Source organism: Eleginops maclovinus, chromosome 6, assembly GCF_036324505.1.
Source record: "Eleginops maclovinus isolate JMC-PN-2008 ecotype Puerto Natales chromosome 6, JC_Emac_rtc_rv5, whole genome shotgun sequence".
Lineage (NCBI taxonomy): Eukaryota > Metazoa > Chordata > Actinopteri > Perciformes > Eleginopidae > Eleginops > Eleginops maclovinus.
The window spans coordinates 25,444,923-25,466,638 of NC_086354.1; the positions used below are offsets into that span (position 1 = coordinate 25,444,923).

At 43.7% G+C, this 21,716-nt stretch overlaps 1 protein-coding gene across 1 annotated transcript in view; it reads right to left on the reverse strand.

Moving 5' to 3' along the window:
• Window positions 1-21,688, reverse strand: part of lamc1 (laminin, gamma 1) — a 53,733-nt gene extending 32,045 nt beyond the window's left edge. Inside the window, 1 exon segment of the mRNA XM_063885892.1 lies at window positions 21,077-21,688. Coding sequence (XP_063741962.1) covers window positions 21,077-21,449 — 373 coding nt within the window. The 5' untranslated portion in view covers window positions 21,450-21,688.
• Between the last annotated feature and the right edge of the window lie 28 nt (window positions 21,689-21,716).

Below are 21,716 nucleotides of genomic sequence, written 5' to 3' on the forward strand. Positions count from 1 at the left end.
GCTGACAGGGCCCCCCCCGCCCCTCTGAGGGCCCCTCTGTGTGGATGGCAAATAAAGGTGAAGCAGCTGATAGGAGCAACAAAAGGCTGCAGTTTATTACAGGAAACAATGAAGCAACGGCAAACACACCGGCTTCCTGCTCCCTATGTGTGTGTGTGTGTGTGTGTGTGTGTGTGTGTGTATCTGTCGATGACCTATTGTTGGGAATATTTGAAAGTGTGAGACAGAACGAAGTGCACTATTTTTTGTTCGATTTGCATTTTTTATTACGTTGGATTGATTGAATTCTTAAAAAGGCGATATTTATTAATTGGATGAAAACATTTTTTACGTAGATTTATCTTCACTCGATTTTTTTGGGAGGATTAAGTTTCTTTAAATCAGATGAATCTTTTTTTTACTCTGGTTATGATATTATTTCAAATCAGATTCAGCCATATTTGTCTTTTCGTAGTTATTGAAGCTTGTTGATAATCTGTATTTATTTACGATAGTTAAACTTTAAAAGACCCTAAAAAGCAAGTCTACTCTATTTGAACAACAGCTCCCTTTCTAAGACCAGAGCACTTTCCTTTTTAACATTTTTGGATCTCAACCAGAAAGCTAAATGCAGATATGAGCTCAGAGGAGTTTCAGAACAAAAGGAGTTGTATTTAAATATGATCAAGTAACATACATCTCTATCACACTCAGTCACATGATGAATGGAAATATATAAATACATGACGTTTTTGGCTGCATGATCCTCTGTGGCCTCTTTCTGTCCTTCAAAATAAAAGCCCTGCAGCTCCATGGTAACAGCACAATCATTGCCAGTGGCAGAGAAGTAGAGTGGAGATAACTCAAGTAGAAGACTCAATAAATGAAGAAAACACCCTTAAATATTGCATTAAACTTAAGAAACAAAGGGAAAAAGAAGTTAGATTTCATAGATTATTAATTTACTAAGAATTGAAATTGTGACTCAGAGAAAATGTTAAATGACAGCGACGTTTCTCAGATGTACTATTACAGTTTGTCTGAGCAGACTCATTAATAGCTTGCTTAAAGAAGTGCAGAATTGAACGTGTTTGACAGGATCTGGCTGGTGTGCGCACTTCAAACTCAGTCATATCAAACAATTATCTTGATGTAAAAAAAACAAATCTAAATTTTAAAAAGTTGGAGGATTTTTCCCGGAGAAAGTGTTGATCAAAAATCACTTGTCTGAAAACCGACAGGAAGGGGGAAACGAATAGAATGATTCTCATTCTTTAGTTTCTGGCTGTGATAAAACGTGTATTTTTGGCTTTGTTTTACATATAAAAGCCTGTCTTGTTCTTCTGATGAGTCAAACGTGATGAATGACCTCAGGCTGATTCAGTGCCCGGTTATATTTCCTTAACTCTATCGCTCCACAGTAAACATGTCACATTTAGAGCGGTTCAGCCGACGGCAGCTCAGCTCTTGCGTTAAATATGCAGTTTTCTCCAGTGCAGTTTGGTGGGACGAGCAGTCTTTAAGTGTTGATGATGTGCAGCCGCAGGAATCTCCCTCCTCTTCCTCAGAACAATCGGCGTATTGACGAGGAAGAATTGAAGAATTTTACAGTGGTGAGCGCAGACAAAGAGGGGCCTTTATACAGCTGCCCTATGACGCCAGAACAAAGACAGAGTCAGCCCAGGAAGCACACACTGCTCTCACTGCGCTCACTTCCTGTACCCTCAGAGATCATCAGGCTGTCAGAGACCAGAGACACTGACAGGAACACAACCGTGACTTTCAAAATAAAAGCTCACAAAACAAGTTGGATCCAGAAACGTAACGTAAAGCAGAAATAGTAAAAACTAAGAGAAACTAAGAGTTTCCTATCTTCTTTGAATTTATTTCTTATTATTTTTAATGTTATCATCATTTTTTTCATTTATTTTGTAATTTAATGTAATTTGTATAGTATTGTGTTTCTTCTAAAGCCACAGTAGGGTCGTCCTCTTATAATAACAGGAAGCAGATATAATAAAATCAGTGAATCAGTGAGTCAATGAGTCAATGAGTCAGTGAGTCAGTGAATGAGTAAGTGAGTCAGTGAATCAGTGAATGAGTGAGTCAATGAGTCAGTGAATCAGTGAATGAGTCAGTGAGTCAGTGAATCAGTGAGTCAGTGAGTCAATGAGTCAGTGAGTGAGTCAGTGAATCAGTGAGTCAGTGAGTCAGTGAGTCAGTGAATCAGTCAGTGAATCAGTGAGTGAGTCAGTGAATCAGTGAATCAGTGCGTCAGTGAGTGAGTGAATGAGTCAGTGAGTCAGTGAATCAGTGAATCAGTGAGTCAGTGAGTGAGTGAATGAGTCAGTGAGTCAGTGAATGAGTAAGTGAGTCAGTGAGTGAGTGAATGAGTCAGTGAATCAGTGAATCAGTGAATCAGTGAGTCAGTGAGTGAGTGAATGAGTCAGTGAGTCAGTGAATCAGTGAATCAGTGAGTCAATGAGTCAGTGAGTGAGACAGTAAGTCAGTGAGTCAGTGAGTCAGTGAATGAATCAGTGAATCAGTGAGTCAGTGAGTGAGTCAGTGAGTCAGTGAATCAGTGAATCAGTGAATCAGTGGATCAGTGAGTCAGTGAATGAGTCAGTGAGTCAGTGAATCAGTGAATCAGTGAATGAGTCAGTGAGTCAGTGAATGAGTCAGTGAGTCAGTGAATGAGTCAGTGAGTCAGTGAATGAGTCAGTGAGTCAGTGAATGAGTCAGTGAGTCAGTGAATGAGTCAGTGTCAGTGAGTCAGTGAATGAGTCAGTGTCAGTGAATGAGTCAGTGTCAGTGAGTCAGTGAATGAGTCAGTGTCAGTGAATGAGTCAGTGTCAGTGAGTCAGTGAATGAGTCAGTGAATGAGTCAGTGAATGAGTCAGTGTCAGTGAATGAGTCAGTGTCAGTGAATGAGTCAGTGTCAGTGAGTCAGTGAATGAGTCAGTGAGTCAGTGAATCAGTCAGTGTCAGTGAGTCAGTGAATGAGTCAGTGAATGAGTCAGTGAATCAGTGTACCGGCCCTTTAAGAAGCCCTCTGATTTAAGAAACGTCAATTAGCTGTTGAGCTTTAAGCACAGCTAACGGTCCATTGAGGAGCACTGACCCGGGGGGGAGGGGGCGGCAGGTCTGAGCATGAAAAGAGGGGAAGCATGGGGGGGGCACTGGAGTGGGGGGCACTGGAGTGAGGGGCACGGTGACGGCAGGAATGTGTTTCCGCCGGGCAGAGTGACGCCGAGTGGGGGGAGAGAGAGAGAGAGAGAGAGAGAAAGAGACAGAGAGGGAGAGAGGGAGGGAGAGAGAGGGGGCCGCTGGGAGTTTTTTCCTGCCCAGATATGGAAGACATGACAACAGGCTGCAGAGTGTGTGAGTGTGTGTAGCAGAGCTTTTCTTAAATATCATTTAAATATTTTTATTTAGATTTAATACTTTGGAATTAAAACTAAACGTAAATCTATAAATTAATACAAATTCTAAATATATATTACATATTTTCAACTATTCATGTGAAACATTGAATATTTCAATGGGCTGCTATAACACTAATGCTGATAGAGATATTTATATGTATCGACAATTATTAAGACATGAGTTACTCATCTCAACATCAGGCTTTTATTTCTAATATTCCTGTCCTTTATAAATAAATAAAATACGTATGTAAAACTAGGTTCATACATTTTTAATATATACATTCATTTAATATAAATAATATCTGATCAATCAATAAATATTTCATGCAATTTTTGTATTTGTTTGATATAATACCAAGTATTTCAATACACGATACATCTATATATTTGTATAGCTTCTGTAGACGTATGAAGTTATGAGGGTATTGTGCTTCTGTGTCTTCAAGCGGTTTGAGGGATTTCAGAGGTCTCAGAGTTTAGAGAGCGAATGCGTTTCGACTCGTCGCCCTGCCGTCAGGCTGTAGGGCGACGAGTCGAGACACGAACACAACCTCAGCAGCAGGGGTTTAAACCTCAGACTCATTAGGTGAGAAAAATGAGTGAATAAAGAAGTCAGGAGGAAGAAATTAAGACATTTTTCATCCACTAATCAGATGTTCGTTTATAAACTGCAGAGAGAAACAGAGATTTCCCCTTAAATGTAAGACCTTTTAAGAATCAGCATCAGCTTTATAGATAAGTGTGTATAAAAGGTGCAAACATAGAAAGATGGGAACCCTCCATTATAAGCTCTCAATACTTAAGGGAACTTTAATAAGAACTTAAGGGCTACTTAAGGTTTTTTAGCTTGTAAAGTAAGCCATATACATCTGTTACACATAATATATGCATCTGTCCATACCTCCTCATTCAACAGTGTAGAGTATGTAAATACTCTCAATGTATTCCACATATGTATATATTTCTCATCCTCAAATCTTTATTGTTGTTATTGTAAATATTCTTCTCTCTTTTTGCACTATTTTATTATCTTATCTGCACCATGTATGTTGAGTTGTTGGAGGAGCATGGGACATAAGATTTTCATTGCCAACATACGTTGTATCTGCTGTGCATATGACCAACAACACCTTGAAACCTGAAAGTAGAATCGGATGTTTGGTCCTCTTGCGTTCTATTCTTATTATACTTCACTTAAGACATTCTCGTGAACGGTCCAGAGAGAGCTCTGTGTGTTTCTGGTTTCTTACAGTACATTCCTGTGAATCCTCTTGCAGCCGGTGGGGGGTGGGGGGTCGGCTGAGGGTGGTGGTGGTGTAGGGGGGGTTACAGTTGTCATGGGGGAGTCTAGGGGGAAAAGCTTGCAGCACCGTCCAATTAAATTTCCTCCCATGAGCTCATGCATTCTTCTCCTCCGTGACGAACAATGGTCGCTTTGACTTTTCGGACACCGAGCGGCGACTCGGGAGAAAATCCTCCGGCGGGAATCGATGACTCTGCGCTTTACAGCCGGGGTCAAAGGTCGGCGCCGTGTTTACATGCACGGAAGTAATCGAATTATTCTGAGCTCAGGTGAGCTGCTGCACAGAGCGCATCACTCACAGTGAGAAGACAAACACTGAGGGTGCCAGCTGTCTCCTAAAGAACCAGGAACCTGGATTTAACGCCCAATGTGGCAGAAGACGCCAAACCATGTGGAGTGTTTGTCTTCAGTGTTTATGAGGTTGTGTCATGTGACTTCTGAGGTGCCAAATACGTTTCTCAGGTTTTAAAGTAGAGTTTGGTGACTTGATGCCAGAGTATAGAAGTAAAGCCTAAAAAAACGATGTTTCATCGGATCTTTAGAGACGTACATTCTCCCAATGAAGTCTATTCTCCCAATGAAGTCTATTCTCCCAATGAAGTCTATTCTCCCAATGAAGTCTATTCTCCTAATATTATTTTGAAAGTTCAAACCGACCACAGTGAGTAAAACAGAGCAATAAGAAGGACACGTGTAAGGCAACTAAAACGTTAAAAAGAGGATCATCTTTAGTTTGAGATCTGAGGATCTTCTCCTCAGTTTGTAACGCAGTGTTTCCTGATGGTTGGGTCACGGTCTGCAGCTCGTGGTGGGAGCAGGTGCAGAGGTCAGAAGTCAGCAGAGACTCCTCTCAGTTAAAACTCAGGGAGGGAATGTGAGGAATGCAGAGTTCAAACTCCAAGAACATGAAACAGTTTCCTCATGAGGAAGAGATGGAGCTGAGAGACACGTCTCACAGACAGAAGTTAGAGCCACTGCAGAAACAGAGAGGACTCTTTAAAGTAGAGACGCTACCTACTGATATACACCTGAACATCAGCAGGAGAGGACTCTTTAAAGTAGAGACTCTACATACTGATATACACCTGACATCAGCAGGAGAGGACTCTTTAAAGTAGAGACTCTACATACTGATATACACCTGAACATCAGCAGGAGAGGACTCTTTAAAGTAGAGACACTACATACTGATATACACCTGAACATCAGCAGGAGAGGACTCTTTAAAGTAGAGACACTACATACTGATATACACCTGAACATCAGCAGGAGAGGACTCTTTAAAGTAGAGACTCTACATACTGATATACACCTGAACATCAGCAGGAGAGGACTCTTTAAAGTAGAGACACTACACACTGATATACACCTGAACATCAGCAGGAGAGGACTCTTTAAAGTAGAGACACTACATACTGATATACACCTGAACATCAGCAGGAGAGGACTCTTTAAAGTAGAGACTCTACATACTGATATACACCTGAACATCAGCAGGAGAGGACTCTTTAAAGTAGAGACACTACATACTGATATACACCTGAACATCAGCAGGAGAGGACTCTTTAAAGTAGAGACTCTACATACTGATATACACCTGAACATCAGCAGGAGAGGACTCTTTAAAGTAGAGACTCTACATACTGATATACACCTGAACATCAGCAGGAGAGGACTCTTTAAAGTAGAGACTCTACATACTGATATACACCTGAACATCAGCAGGAGAGGACTCTTTAAAGTAGAGACCTACATACTGATATACACCTGAACATCAGCAGGAGAGGACTCTTTAAAGTAGAGACACTACATACTGATATACACCTGAACATCAGCAGGAGAGGACTCTTTAAAGTAGAGACACTACATACTGATATACACCTGAACATCAGCAGGAGAGGACTCTTTAAAGTAGAGACTCTACATACTGATATACACCTGAACATCAGCAGGAGAGGACTCTTTAAAGTAGAGACTCTACATACTGATTTACACCTGAACATCAGCAGGAGAGGACTCTTTAAAGTAGAGACGCTACATACTGATATACACCTGAACATCAGCAGGAGAGGACTCTTTAAAGTAGAGACTCTACATACTGATATACACCTGAACATCAGCAGGAGAGGACTCTTTAAAGCAGAGACTCTACATACTGATATACACCTGAACATCAGCAGGAGAGGACTCTTTAAAGCAGAGACTCTACATACTGATATACACCTGAACATCAGCAGGAGAGGACTCTTTAAAGCAGAGACTGTACATACTGATATACACCTGAACATCAGCAGGAGAGGACTCTTTAAAGCAGAGACTCTACATACTGATATACACCTGAACATCAGCAGGAGAGGACTCTTTAAAGCAGAGACTGTACGTTTGTGACTCAGGTTTCAGGTTAGTGTGAAGCTTCAGGTTTCAGAGAATAAAAACCCTCTCAGAACAGGTTTGGAACATGAGGAGCATGTTTAGGTAAAAGTCCCGACTCTTTAAGTTGCGTTTCTGTCTTTAGTTGGAGCTTCACCTCTCCTCTCGTATCTAAACCCCGCTCTGAACATCAGCTGCTCTGTGTCTCTGCGTCACGGTAAATCTGTTTTCTGCTCGCTGTGTTTATAAGGCGCAGAGGAATGTTAATCTGCACACTGACATGTAAAGTGGGTCAGTTAAACATTCATGCTGCCAGTTAATGTGTACCCGCTCCTGTAGAGGGAGAGGACAGGAAACACGGACGCTGAGCGAGCACCTGAACGCACCGCGGGGTAAATCACAGCAGGAATGTGGAAATAAAAGGTAATCTCTTCTTCTGCTGTGTTTGATAAACAGAGCAGCTGCCAGCTGATTGGACGAGGGGGGATAAGTATGTGTGTGTGTGTGTGTGTGTGTGTGTGTGTGTGTGTGTGTGTGTGTGTGTGTGTGTGTGTGTGTGTGTGTATGTGTGTGTGTGGATAAGAGCCCCAGGTGATAAAAAGTGTGCGGCCCTCGAGAAAGTTTCCCTGCTCTCCAACAGCTGCATTCACATGTTAATACAAATCACTGTGTGGGTGTGTGTGTGTGTGTGTGTGTGTGTGTGTGTGTGTGTGTGTGTGTGTGTGTGTGTGTGTGTGTGTGGTGGGGGGATTTCCAATTAGCCTGTGAGGGGGAGGTGAGGCAGGAAGGAGAGTAGTCTTAATGTGAGGAGCTGCAGCCCTGTCATCATTTATGTTTGAGTGAAATATAGAATAAGGGACCTGAACACCAACATGATCATATATAGTTGTATGTTGAAGTTCATACATGTGCTATATATCTATATATAAAGATCGCAGGATTAAACTTCCTGTCACAATAAATATCTGCAGTTTATTTTTAGATAACTGGCCTTCAAAACAAAAGGCATTTTCCCTTTCAGTCAAAAAGACTCGTTTTCAGAATAAAAGCCCCCGCCCCACTGAGACACCATCAAGAACTTCTGATGGTGTCTCAGTGGGGAACAGAGATGAGGGAAAGTCTCTGCAGACGTAATAAACTCCAGGAGGCCTAAAATACACCCCCCCCCTCACCCCCACCCCCACCCCCATCACATGAGGGTGTTGGGAGGAGGTTTAACAGCAGAGACCACCAAAGAAGAAGAAGCAGCCCCCCCCAACAGAGGTGACACCACACCGAGACGTCAGGAACAAACGAACCCCCCCCCCCACCCTGCAATTATAAGAGACAAAGAGATACCCCGCCCCCACCCCACTCGACCCCCCCACAGCTCCTGGTGCAAAACCATGAATATGTTCCTGATTTATTTCAGGTATCTTTTAGTGATCATCAACTATTGATTTTACACTTTTGGTTTTGTTCTTACTTTTTGAAATGTTTAATAATCTTTGATATTTAGTGTTTTTATTTTTGGGTCATTTTTTATCTATATGATTATTTATCCGTTATATTTATTTCATGTTTAACAATTCTTTCCATCTTAAAATGTATTACTAAAAATCTCCCTCCTGATTTCTTGTGTAAGGCCCTCTGATTCCCCGTCTGATTTAGGAGTTGTGAAGACGTGTTGAAGCTTAAACGTCTGTTTGAAGAAAGCTTTGAATCCACTTCAGATCTGTCGTCTCCTCAAAGACTCGTTTCATGATTTAAAACCTCTTCATTAAGATCTGGATCCGTCTTTGATTCCAACACCGACACACAGCGGCTTCAGAACACACACTGAAATCCAGCCTTTATCCAATGTGATTAAAAAACACTTTCAGAAAGCGACGAGTTTCTCCTTTAAAGGCTTTAAGGCGACACACGGGGTACTACATTTCCCATAATGCAACGGGACAGTGGAATTGGGAGGAACAGATTTAAAGCACGGAAATCAAAACGTACAAATTTGACCTCCAAAAAACCGAGATGGCGTAGAAACACTCAGAATACTACCTTTCAAAAGTACTGCATCCAAAAGGCTCACTTAAGTAAAAGTAGACAAGTATCGGCATCAAGTTATACTTCAGTACCAGGAGTAAAGTACTCGCTGACGGCCCATTTCAGAATCCTACTGGGTATACTGGTTACTATTGGGATTATTCATGTGTTTCATCTCTTTGAATACTTGACTCGGAGTCTGAAGCACGGATCAGACATCAGAAATATCCAGCTTTAATCAGGAAGAAGGTTCTGGTCCGAGACAAACTTGTGTTGTCTTTGGGATTAAATCAGGAACATCACGACCGCGAGGAGAAGACATCTGCAGATCTCTTTACAGAACCACATCAGAGACTGTGAGACGTAAACACCGGGACAATGAGAGGATGAAGATGATTGGGTGATAATGAGAGGATGAAGATGATTGGGTGGTAATGAGAGGATGAAGATGATTGGGTGATAATGAGAGGATGAAGATGATTGGGTGGTAATGAGAGGATGAAGATGATTGGGTGATAATGAGAGGATGAAGATGATTGGGTGGTAATGAGAGGATGAAGATGATTGGGTGATAATGAGAGGATGAAGATGATTGGATGAAGACTCTCGGCTGTTATCTGAACCCCTCTGATCTCCAGACCTCAGCACCTGCGGTCTGCGTGAGGCGTGACGAGATCACAGAGGTGATGAAGCCTCCACACTGAGCTCTAAAGCAAACAGAGACTAATGAACTCTGATCAACGGGGTCTGGGTCTCCGGGGGGTCAGGTTCAGGTCTGAGAGGGAGAGTCCAACGCTGCAGGTTTACAGGAGAGCAGGAGCACGTCAGAGTAACTGAAGTTACATCTGATAAAAACATCCAGAGATTCTACTGCACACACCCTGCCTCATAATTTGTGAGGTCCTGAAAGGAAAGGTATAGCGGTCAGAACGGGTTTCAAAATGGGTGAAGTCCGTTCAAAAAGCCTGCCTGACAGACAAATAAAAACACGCAATTAATTTCCAATAAAATTATAGTTTAGAAAAAACAACTAGGAACTTGTGATGTGGATTTTCAAAATAAGAGCCCTCTAACATGTCTTTTAGGGTCTGCATTGTCTGTACATTCATCAATGGGTTGAATCAATTGCCTTTCAGAATAAAAGCACACCACCTCAGAGCGCTATTCAGACAAAACCAAGAAATTCTGGGATGGAGATTTTCAAAATAAAAGCCTTCTTAAAGCCTCTGCATCAACTGTACGTCGTCGGAGTGGAAAAAAGAAGAACAAATATTTCATAATAAGGAACAAACTACGATCATAAGCCTGGAAGAGAATAACAAAGGCCTGGATATTTAATAATTGAGTTATTTTCAGAATAAAAGCACACCACTTCAGAGTGACTGTGACAATATCAGATATCCTGTCAGGATTTCCAAAATAAAACCCCTCTAGGATGACCTACAGAAGCCGTGTGACCTCCATATTAGTTTACTAGAGGGATCCTGCTGAATGATCTTCCCCTGTGAGAACTGAGAAATTCTGTGTTGGGGATTTTCAAAATAAAAGCCCTCTTGCAGCTCTGGAAGCCTCTCAATCAGCTGAGCGACTGTCTGAGTGGAAAAGATGAACAAAGGCCTCACATTCAGCCGGTGATAAATCCATCCTCATGTCTGCACCCTAATCATCTGTTTAAGCCCCCCCCCCCCCCAAGTCCCGTTTTACACTGTCCTCCTCCTGCCGGGTCTAAAATTACCCTGCATGCATCTGCTTGTCCCAATGACACACACACACACACACACACACACACACACACACACACACACACACACACACACACACACACACACACACACACACACACACACACACACACACACACACACACACACACACACACACACACACACTCCCTGGGGTCCTGAATCACTTCCTGACCCTCTAACGTGAACTGGTCTCCTGCAGGATTCCCACGCTGACTCTTTCTTCTCTTCCCACAGGACAGGAAGTGCTCCGTCAGAGTACCACTGGGTCAAAGGTCAAAACTATGCACCGCCCGGCGATCTGTGCCGACGACCTGCCGGACCGGAGACCGCGCAGCAAACGCTTTCGCCCCTTGCTCGTCCCTCCCCGTTACTCCAGTGTTCCCAGTCCAACCTTTCCCTTAGCTGCCACCATCAGAGCGTCACAGCTGACGAGAAAAATCCCGATCATCTAAACTGCATCATCGTGCTTTTCCCCACAGCTACGACTGCACTTGAATGCAGCATCTGTGGGATTTCCAGTGTCCTGCTGACCCTGTGTGAACATGAGGGGCTTCTTAAAGGGTGGGGGGGGTGGGGGGGTCATGTGAATTTCAGCAGCAGACACTCAAAACTCTCAACACGTTGGAGGGTCCTTGAACGCACCGGCAGCTTTACAGGAGACGTTACTCCGGTCTGGTACCTGACTAAAAGTACTTTTACCCCTCTGCAGATGTGTGATGTGTCTCTGACTTCCTGTCTGCAGATATCTGATGAAGAGGATGACCCCCCCTCCCCCACACACACACACACACAGATTCTATCTGAGTGTTTAGTCTGAGCCGACATGAAGATCAGTTTGAATCTGCCTCTAGATTCTAAGCTATGTATAAAGTACAATATGTGTATACATTCAGCAGATGTTAGAGAGTATGGTAATTCATTCTGTGTAATTGAGTGTCGATACTCCTCTGGATACAGGTATCTTTACGGAGATGTTGGGATTTGTGATTTAAATCACATATTTCTTATGAATTGATTGATTTGTCTTTAAAGCTGTTTAGTGCCAGAAACAGATGAGGCTACACCAATATCTTTAATATTAGTATTACTTCACTTATTAAATTACAAATAACTACTTTTTTGGATCCCAAAAATCACTTTCAACAATCTTTTTGGTGAAGATGTAAAATATGATGTTTTGAAAGTGACAGATATCTAGTTCTTCAAGTAGACGCTTAAATCTGTCTCCTGGCTTTGAGTTCCCACAACTTTTAATGAACTAACACAACTAAGTTTTTCTTAGTGCCACTGAACGCACCAGAGTGGAAATTTAAGACGTTTGAGTGGGCTGCAGTGAAAATGACCACAGGAGGCTGATATAGTCGAGTCGTTTGCAACACAGTATGAAAACGGCTCCTGAAGGCACCGCGAGGTAATGTAATTAACACCATGACGAGATGGGTTGGATAAAAGTCACATACCGCTCAGAATAAAATGTCAATGTTTTTTTTCTTCCCATTTTGATCAATTTATTTTGTGCATTAACACCTCAGTGTCCAGCTAATGGCAAACCTCAGGTGTCCGACTGTCCTTGAAAGCATCAGCAGGTGTGGTTTCCCCACTGCAGTGAAACTCCAGATGTGATATTTCAGATCACTTGTCTCTGTGCTGCATTCACTGCCTGCGGCCGGGAGGATCTATATACCCTCGGCGTAGTTTATCCGGAGGAAAAAGTGTCGTATGATGAGGCCGATAATTACAGACACTTACTACTTCCTGTGAAGGCATCATGTGATCCAAATGTCAGCAGGAATACGTTTTAATAACAGGCTGGAGAGACGACGCACTTTATGTAAACAGAGGAGAGTGACGAGCTCCAACACGAACGCTAAATCCAGACATACTTTACCCACAATTCACCTGCAAGTCCCACACGCTGCACAACAATAAATCCACCATTCATCAAATGCAAAACAGCCGGGAGCATTTACAAAGAAATACAGAAACGGTTTTAATTCTCCTTCAAACAAAACTGCTTCATTTTTCCGGTCACATTTTTTCAGAAAGCCTTAAAATGCATCACCAAGCAGAACATTTCAAAACAAAAGACAGGAAACCTCAAATTCATCAAACCTCAAAGATATGTGACTCTGAATCCCCCCCGGCCAAGTGACAGTGGTATAGGTGCAGCACTGACCCTGAATGGACCACGACCACATTCAAATGTTCCATCAAGCAAAGAACTTTGTGTATAAACTGCAGAATGATTCTAAATGTCCTCCAAGTGGCAACAGGACTGTAGTTAACGGCCCAATCTGTTGGAAAAACTATTCAAACCAATCTAAATATTTTCTGAAGAAACGTAGATACATTTTTTACGGTCGGGTCAGAACTTTTCCACACGAACAAACCTTTAAATATGACGTCTTTGGTGGGGAGAATTATGGGTAAAATGGTTCAATCTCACGTGAAGTTTCACCAGAAATAAAACAGACTCTGAACTCCCCCCCCCCCCCCCCCCCCAAGTCCGTCTGGTTCCAGTGACAGTGTGTGAAAAGGTGCAGCAGTGACCCTGAACGCACCACAGGCTTTTAATTAGCACTTGCTGACAAGAATGTGGAGTCTGTACTTCAAAGTGATGAGAGGCAAACAGAGGATAGAGGGGAGGGGGAGATAAATAAAGAGCCTCAGCTGCCCCTCAGCTGCCCCCCCCCAACCACCCCCCAACCACCCCCACCTGGAAATGTTAATGAGAGTTTCAGCTTCACAACGAAACACCTCGCCAAAATAAAAGACTCTTCTCAGGTGAGTTTAGCTGTTTCTGCTCCACGCCTGAGATTTCCCACACAGAGGAGAATGACCTCCATCCGTCAGTCGTTTCCCATCTGCAAGCTTCAGACCCTTCCCTACAGATTAAAGGAGGTAACCCTCTCCACAGAAAACAGCATCAAGATCATTTCCGCAAGTCTTTACTGAGGTTTTGTGAGAAAATGTTCGGTTTAGAGCAACGAGGCGATAAACAGTAAAATGACCTCCAGCTGTTTAGATAATGCAGGAAAGCCTCTAAAGTTTCTCTATCAAATAACTACCTTTATCTTTGGACACTTAAACACATCTCCTCCTCCTCCTCCTCCTCCTCCTCCTCCTCCTCCTCTCGAGGACGTCTGAATTCCTGACCTGGCTCTCAGCCTTGAAGTTGACTCAGACAGGAAGTGAGTTTGTTTGGATGTGACGGAGCCTCAGAGAGGAGCAGGAGACTCTCTGAAGTCATTATTTATTCCTGCCTTATCTAAATGAAATGTCACCTCGACCTGCAGCCTGACTTCAGCGTCTCAGGGTTACAGAGATATCTGGAGGGCCCTGAACGCCTCGTGCCAGACCTCCTTCTGTTTACACAACAATAAATATTGAACCAGCCCAAACATTATTTATCTGCAACCCAACAAGTCCAACTGAGCCGGAGAACGGGTTCAGACTAAACCCTGAAATATAAACCAAACTGTGAGAGTAGAAATGATCTGCAGATTAGTTTAAAGAAGGTTTTCAACCTGATTTGGGATATTAAATAACGAGGACTTTTACTTTGACAGTACTAACCCTTCATTTATTGATGAAAGCATTAGAGTTCATGTGCAGATGTTTTCAAAGATTTATGAAGGCGTGCATATCGGGACAACGCCAGCAGCAGCAGTGCATTGTGGGAAGACGTCCAACAGCAGCAGTGCATTGTGGGAAGACGTCCAGCAGTATTGCATCATGGGAAACCTCTGCAGAGGGTTTCTCGAGCCGCTCCTTGTCTGCAGGGTTTCCCATCCCGCCGTTAAAAAGTAGAGCCCACGTTTAGAGATCTCTCTCCGGAGGGGCCAGCTGTTGCAAATTATACCGATGTGAGAGAGGGTGGGGGGGGTGGGGGGGGGGGGGGTTATTGTTGTGAGTTGGAGGAATGAGCGCAGCGTGGGAAACGACTGCAGGGAGATTACAGCCAAACAGCTGGAGCGTCCTGCAGCTGACTGAGACCTGACAGAGACCTGGAGTCAGTCTGGATCCAGTTCAACTTTAATCCAGTTTCTCCTCGTCTACAGTCGCCAGAGGAGTGACAAGTACTACGATTCTCTACTTGAGTAAAGCAGAAGTACTCTGATCTTGTACTTCAGTAAAAGTAGAAGTACTCAGGTCTTGTACTTCAGTAAAAGCAGAAGTACTCTGATCTTGTACTTCAGTAATAAGTACTCTGAAGGGAGACTCTCAGTTCTTCCTCTTTTGAAGATTCCAGCCTCAGACTTCAAAGAGACGCTCAGGAACTGAAGCGAGAAACAAGACCCCCCCCCAGACAGCTGCTTCACATGACACTGGTCCTGCAGTAACCTGAAGTTACACCCTGAAAATAACTTTAATTCATAAACCCTGAATGAATCCTTCTCTAACCCTCCCCTTCCTGCTGCCTCTCTGTAATGAGTCCCTGTAGACAAAGGCACGCCTCGACTCCTATAGTTTATATTTCCCTACAGCTTTGTACGATGAGGAAATAACCCTGTATGCTGTGATTGAATTGCAATAACCGTATGAAAAGTACGCAGAAAAGACTCCATCATGACGGGGATGAGTACAAATGTGATGCCTCGTCAGATCTGTATTCAACACGATAAGCTCACACGTTTAAAACCCTTGTTTTCTGAATGGAGTTTGGTCCACGGCGGCTATGCTAAGCTAACATTGTAGTTTTCTTGCTTGACCACGCGACAATAGAACGTTTCTATGCCGTGATTATCAACCTTTGATATCAACGTATCCCAGGCTGTGTGTTATTTCTAATTCCTATCTGAAGACTGATCCGTAAATCATCCAAAAGGTATTTTTAAATCTTTATCAAAGCCAAGAGTTGGGGCTTTCAGACCCTTAGGAGGATGCATCGTTACGGCGGTCCAGGAGGAGATTCATTTGGCTTGTTTGTCCGTCGGTTAGCAGGATTACAAAAAAAAGTACTCTGTTGATTTGAGTGAAGGTTGGTAGACAGGTGAACCACAAGTGGAGAAACAAGGTGTTAAAGTTTGGAGTGGATCCGGATTACTGGCCAGTATTTTTCAATCAAGGTTTGACCTGATTTTAGACCGTTGTGTTGGACATTTTGGATGGAAGTCATTTGATGGAGCAGGACTGAGACCCAATACTTTTCCTTTGACCACAACGCAGCCGACTCCACACTAAATTTAGCCAATTTAAGGCTGTTTCTTGGGTTGTTTGCACGTCTGTCAGCAGGACTACCAAAACACTACCTGTTCAATTTTGATTAAAGAAGCTGGAAACCTCAGCGAGTTCTGGGCTCTACTTGGAAATCGGTACCCCTTTGCTTTGTTCTGTTACAAAAACCCAAATTCCTTCTGTTACTTTGACCAAAACGCACCAGATTTAGCCAATTTCAAGCTGTTTTTGAATCAGACAAAGTAGTTGCTTGTGTTTCAACGTCAGGCTTCTTCTATGATCTCATAAAAAGGCATTTTAGGAGCTGGAAACTGAAGTGCAGAAACCCTGCCCTGCTCCTGTTCTAGGGTGAGTCTCAGCTGTGTTTCTGAGAGCAGATAACTGAAGGAAGCCCCTCTCTGTCCATCTGTAGGTTTCTTCTTCTTCTTTGTGGCTCCCTCCTGTCCGGACACGTCGCCTTTCCTGCCGCATCAAAGGGATCGAGCGCTCCACAAACACATCTAGCTTCCTGAGATTAAAGCGTGCAAATCCTCAGAGAACTTTATCATCCTCAGGATCAGGAAGACCTCAGCGGAGAGCGACATGGATCCTCTGATCGTTTGGATAACGTGGGCCGAGCATTGTTCGAAAGTTTCTGAGGAGTAATGTGGGATATTTCTGTGAGAGAATGTCTGAAAAACTAGAGTTGCATTATCCCTAGAGGAAAGCTGTGCCTCTCATACCAGTGTTTTAACGCCATTGTGGGTAAAAGAATACATAATAACAAAGTGAGAATAAAAAAAGAGATGAAGTATTTCTGAAAATAGCGTTTTTATTCCACTTAGATCTGATGAGATTTAGGCTGAGAACCTCCAGGTTTATTTCTCGTTAATCTGTTTCTTATGGATATTATCTCCAAATGTTCCTTTGCGTAACGTTGTCTGAGAGAAGCTTTCATAAACTCTATAAATAAAGCCTTTAGCTCGTAGCCGCTCTGTCCTCTGTTCTGTTTGAGAGACGAAGCAACTTCTAAGGTTAGTTTGGCCTCCGGTAAAATCCTCCTGCACGTCTTGACCTGAAGATATCAGAGAAATAAACTGAGCTAACGTTAGCCCGTAGCCCCTTGGTCAAATTTCCTCTGGGGAAAAGCAGATTTTTAACATGAGGAACAACAAGTGCTTCAGTCATTGAACTCTCTCTCCAAAGTCTCCTGCATGTCAGGTTGTTACGTCAAATGAGAAACAAGATGAGCACATGTTAGCCTTTAGCTCGTAGCCTCTCTGTCCACTGGAGAATCCCACATTTTTAACATGAAACTGTTTTATTCAGTGTTTTTAATCAGCAGGTCTGTTTGTTTAGGAGAGGAGGCGACTTCTGAGTGGATTCAGCCTCCAGTAAAATCTTCCTAGACATCTGGATCCAAAGTTACCAGAGAAACAAGCTGAGCTAACATTAGCCGTTAGCTTCTAGCCCCCCACTGTCCAAATTCTTCCAGGAAAACACAGGTTTTCAACATGTAAAACAACAAGGGCTTCAGTCATTTGTTTTAGAGGTGAGGCGACTTTTAAGGTTAGTTTAAACATCTGGAGTTATCAGAGACACAAGCTAAGCTAACATTAGCAGCAGTCAAGCAATGTGTGGGGAGAAACTCAGATTCAAAGCCTAAAACTGACAATTTATTCACTGTTTTCCACTTCATATCAGACCCTACCAAGCTCCAGTGTTTGCAACTGATTTCATATGAGACACACGCTGACAGAAATGAGAGATAATACGTTTGAATCGTCTTTTTATCGTTATTTAAAGCGCCGAAAGAACCGTTTAAGAGGCTTTAACCCTCATCCAGTTCATGAAATCTACAGAGAAAGGACTTTCGTCCCGTCGTTCTGAGAGTCCTCTCTGCTAAAGCTCATTTTGGCAGAAAAGGGCAAAATATTTACAATCCTTCCAAACAGGAAACCAACTCTTGATGCAAACTCCACGAGCTCTCAGACTCTCAGCAAACAGTTGCAGAACCACTTCTGTTGAGCGGACAAACGTTTGGACAGGTTTACTGAAAGATGTAATTACACAATCACAACAAAACCTGCAGACTGCTGCTGGACCCCCAGGAACCAGGACTTCATTACCCAGAAGTCTGTGAGGCTTCAACAGGAGAGCTCTGTTTTAGGACTTCCTGTTTAGAGCACATTTTCACACCGTTTTACAAAATAGGAGCGTTATATATTTATATAATTAGAAGAAGTGTTCCTATAATGATGTACTGTTCTGCCTGCCATAAAGTTATAACGTGTGTTGGAATTCATTTGTATTCCCATTGACAAAGTGGCGATTCAACATCCTGTTGCTGCTGGCTTTTCAAAATAACAGTGTTATCAAAGGTTTGATCTATACTGTAATTTGCCTCTTGTGATCAGAATATAATTAAGTGTAAATGATATCCTTGCTGTTTGAAAAGTGTGCCTACATTGTGTCAGTAATAATTCAGAGACTGAGCTTTTCAGAGCCTCTGCCCTCTGTCCTACTTCCCTGGTGCACACCCTCAGGGCAGTCTTATCTTATCTCCAGCATCAGCTGAATCAAACCTCTCCTCTGGTTTGCAGTGTGCAGCGCTGTAATTAAGGACAAACAGAAACGCAGACAATGCAAACAATGGGCCCGGGGGGGGGGGGGGGACTCGGCGTGTAATTAAAGCATTTCCATGTGAAAACGAAGCTTTAATCAGAGTGCAGCACCTGAGGCTCGGAGACAGCAGCGTGACCGAGCCTCTCAGGAATGCGGGTTAAAAACAGCCCGGGGGCCGCAGAGATAGACAGGTATTTTTAAAAAGGCTCCGGGAAACTAAAAACAGAGTGAAGGGGGGGGTGGGGGGGGGACACACAGATATCTGACATGAGATATCAGCTCAGAGTTATAAAGGCTGGTTTAACACTGGAGTAGATCTAATGATGTTTAAGACCAGGGGGGGTCAGACTCATTTCATACGGGGTTTCTTTGGGAGGCTGTCCTGGTCCCATGTGAGGGTCTGAGGACAGAGGGTGACACACTGTAAAGCCCCCGAGACAGATACACTGTGATTCATTGGAATTAATTCAAAGCCCCCCCCCTCAAACCAAAATGCAGATTTCCCCCGTAAAATATAAAGTGCTGCCAGGAAACAAAATCTGTGTGGGTCAGAACGGGTGTGATGAGTTCAGGAATATGAAGATGGGGTCAGATGTCTGGTCTGACGGCAGAGACAGCTTTGTTGTTACAGATAATAAATATGAGGGGGGGGGGGGGTCCGGTGGGTCTGTGCGGGTATCCTGACAGCAGCATAAAGACTGCAGTACATTATACGCAGAGGAGGGTCAAATACTCATTGATGATCCAGTGGACGGGTCTGTTTCTCCACGAAGAGTCACGCGTTTGCTTTTGAGCGTGAAATGAAGCCTAAATGACTTCAGAAATCTCTGAAAACTGAAACCTAATGAAAGAGTAGCCTAGTCGACTTAGAGAAGGCTGCCGGGGCAACAATATTGTGAGTGGATGCTGGTAGGTCTAAACTCCAAAAGATATTCCCTCGAATTTTGATAGAAAACTGAGAAAAGCAGCAAATTAAGTGACATTTGATGAACTAAATATCTGAAAACTGAACGGTTTTCAGGCAAAATAACCAAAAAACTGAGCAGGATTTACTTCTTAATCAGAAATACGTCTCTGGCAGTTTAAAGAAGAGTGTTTATACCTCTAAAAGGAAGCGCCTCCTTGCTAAACGCTCAGGTACACATTACAGTATGAACTGAGAGTTGGTGAATGAAGCCTTCCTCTCAGAGTCCACAGCGATGCGTTTAAATGCCCAGAGATCTTTCATTTAAAACAGAGGGCCGCTGGAGACAAACTTTAGAGACATTTCTGCGGGACGAATCAGTTCAACTATGATCAGCAGGCAGGTAAATCAGTACGGTGTCACAGCTGGGACATTCTCAGGCGTAACCTCCCTGTAAAAACGTCAGGATCAGCCTTTAGATCCAGCGTGTGTTCCTGCCCCCTGACGCTGTACTTATTCCACAAACCAGAAGTCTGCTGCACACTTCCTCTGTTATTTACCTCCAGAGCTGACTGATGTGCCCCCCACCCCCCAACACACACACACACACACACACACACACACACACACACACACACACACACACACACACACACACACACACACACACACACACACACACTGAATCCACCCCAGTGCAGATAACTTCACACCTCCAAACAAACAGATCACAAAGAAAAGAGGCTGACCCTACAGTCAGGTCAGGAAATATCTGCTGCAACCCCCAACACACACACACACACACACACACACACACACACACACACACACACACACACACACACACACACACACACACACACACACACACACACACACACACACACACACACACACACACCAATGAAAACTATGTCCTCCATGATATACTGCTGGCAGCTAAACTCCCTCATTCCCAAGGTTTCCAATGTTCAATCCCTGGAGCTCAAAGTTTTATATGATAATAACAATAATAACAATAACAATAATAATAACAGAAAAGATCAAAACTAAACTCTCAATAAGTTTTATTTTTCATCCTAACTTATCTCCAAACAACCAAACTCCCTGGAAAACTTCCAGTCTGCCTAAGGTGTGTGTAGAAGTTTCAATTCACGACATAAACTATAGATCCAAGGTGTGGTGTGTGTGCCGAATTAAACAGTGGGTCCTTATAGAGCGTTGTTTGTGTTTACATGTTGGTGTTGATTTGTTGTCTCAGTCCGCGAACAGCTAACAGTCACGGTGCTCACAGGGAGGTCCGGCAACTAAAAGATGGAATTATCCGTAAAAAGAGTAGATTTAAGGTGTGGTGTGTGTGCCGAATTAAAGAGGGGGTACTTATAATGCAGGAGATGTGTGTGTTTGTGTTTATTTATGCGGGTGGTTTGATAAACAAAAGACAACAGCTTTAACCGAGGGTTTTCCCGGAGAGGTTCGGCGCGGGGGATGCGCGCAGAGAGGGGCTCTGTCCCCGGGCTCCAGACTGAGAGAGAGGGGCACTTACCGAGGTGCAGGGTGAGGTTGATGGAGTTGGGGTACTGAATCCCCGCCAGCATGGTCTGGCTCTGCCACCAGGTGGTGTCCTGCTGGTTGTTGTAGTCCGTCAGGTACCCGGCACTGTGGTGGTTCCTCGAGTCTCCGGCGGAGCAGATGTGGCAGGACTTGGTGACCCCGGTGGCGCCGGTCTGCACGCAGTACTCCTCGGGCGGAGAGCCGCAGGTGTTGGTCGACACCACCGTCACGTTAAAGGCTGCGTTCACGAACTCGGGCATGCATCGCTGCGCGCGGAGCTGCTCGTCCAAACACTCATCCATCGCGGCGCGAGCGCACAGCAACACCCAGCTCCAGGCCACCAGAGCCCGGATCAAAACCCGCATTCTGCTCTACAGACTCGGGGGAGGAAAAACTAAAACCAAGTTGTCCAAACAGAACACCAAGTTGTCAAAGAAGAAGCCCGAGTGGTCCAAATCGTTTTCTGTGGCTCTCAGTGTCTCCAGAGGGTCGTCTCCTCTTCAGGCCGCGAACAGAGCCTCAGTCCCGGCTGCTCCTGCTGCTGCTGAGTGTGTGTGTGTGTGTGTGTGTGTGTGTGTGTGTGTGTGTGTGTGTGTGTGTGTGTGTGTGTGTGTGTGTGTGTGTGTGTGTGT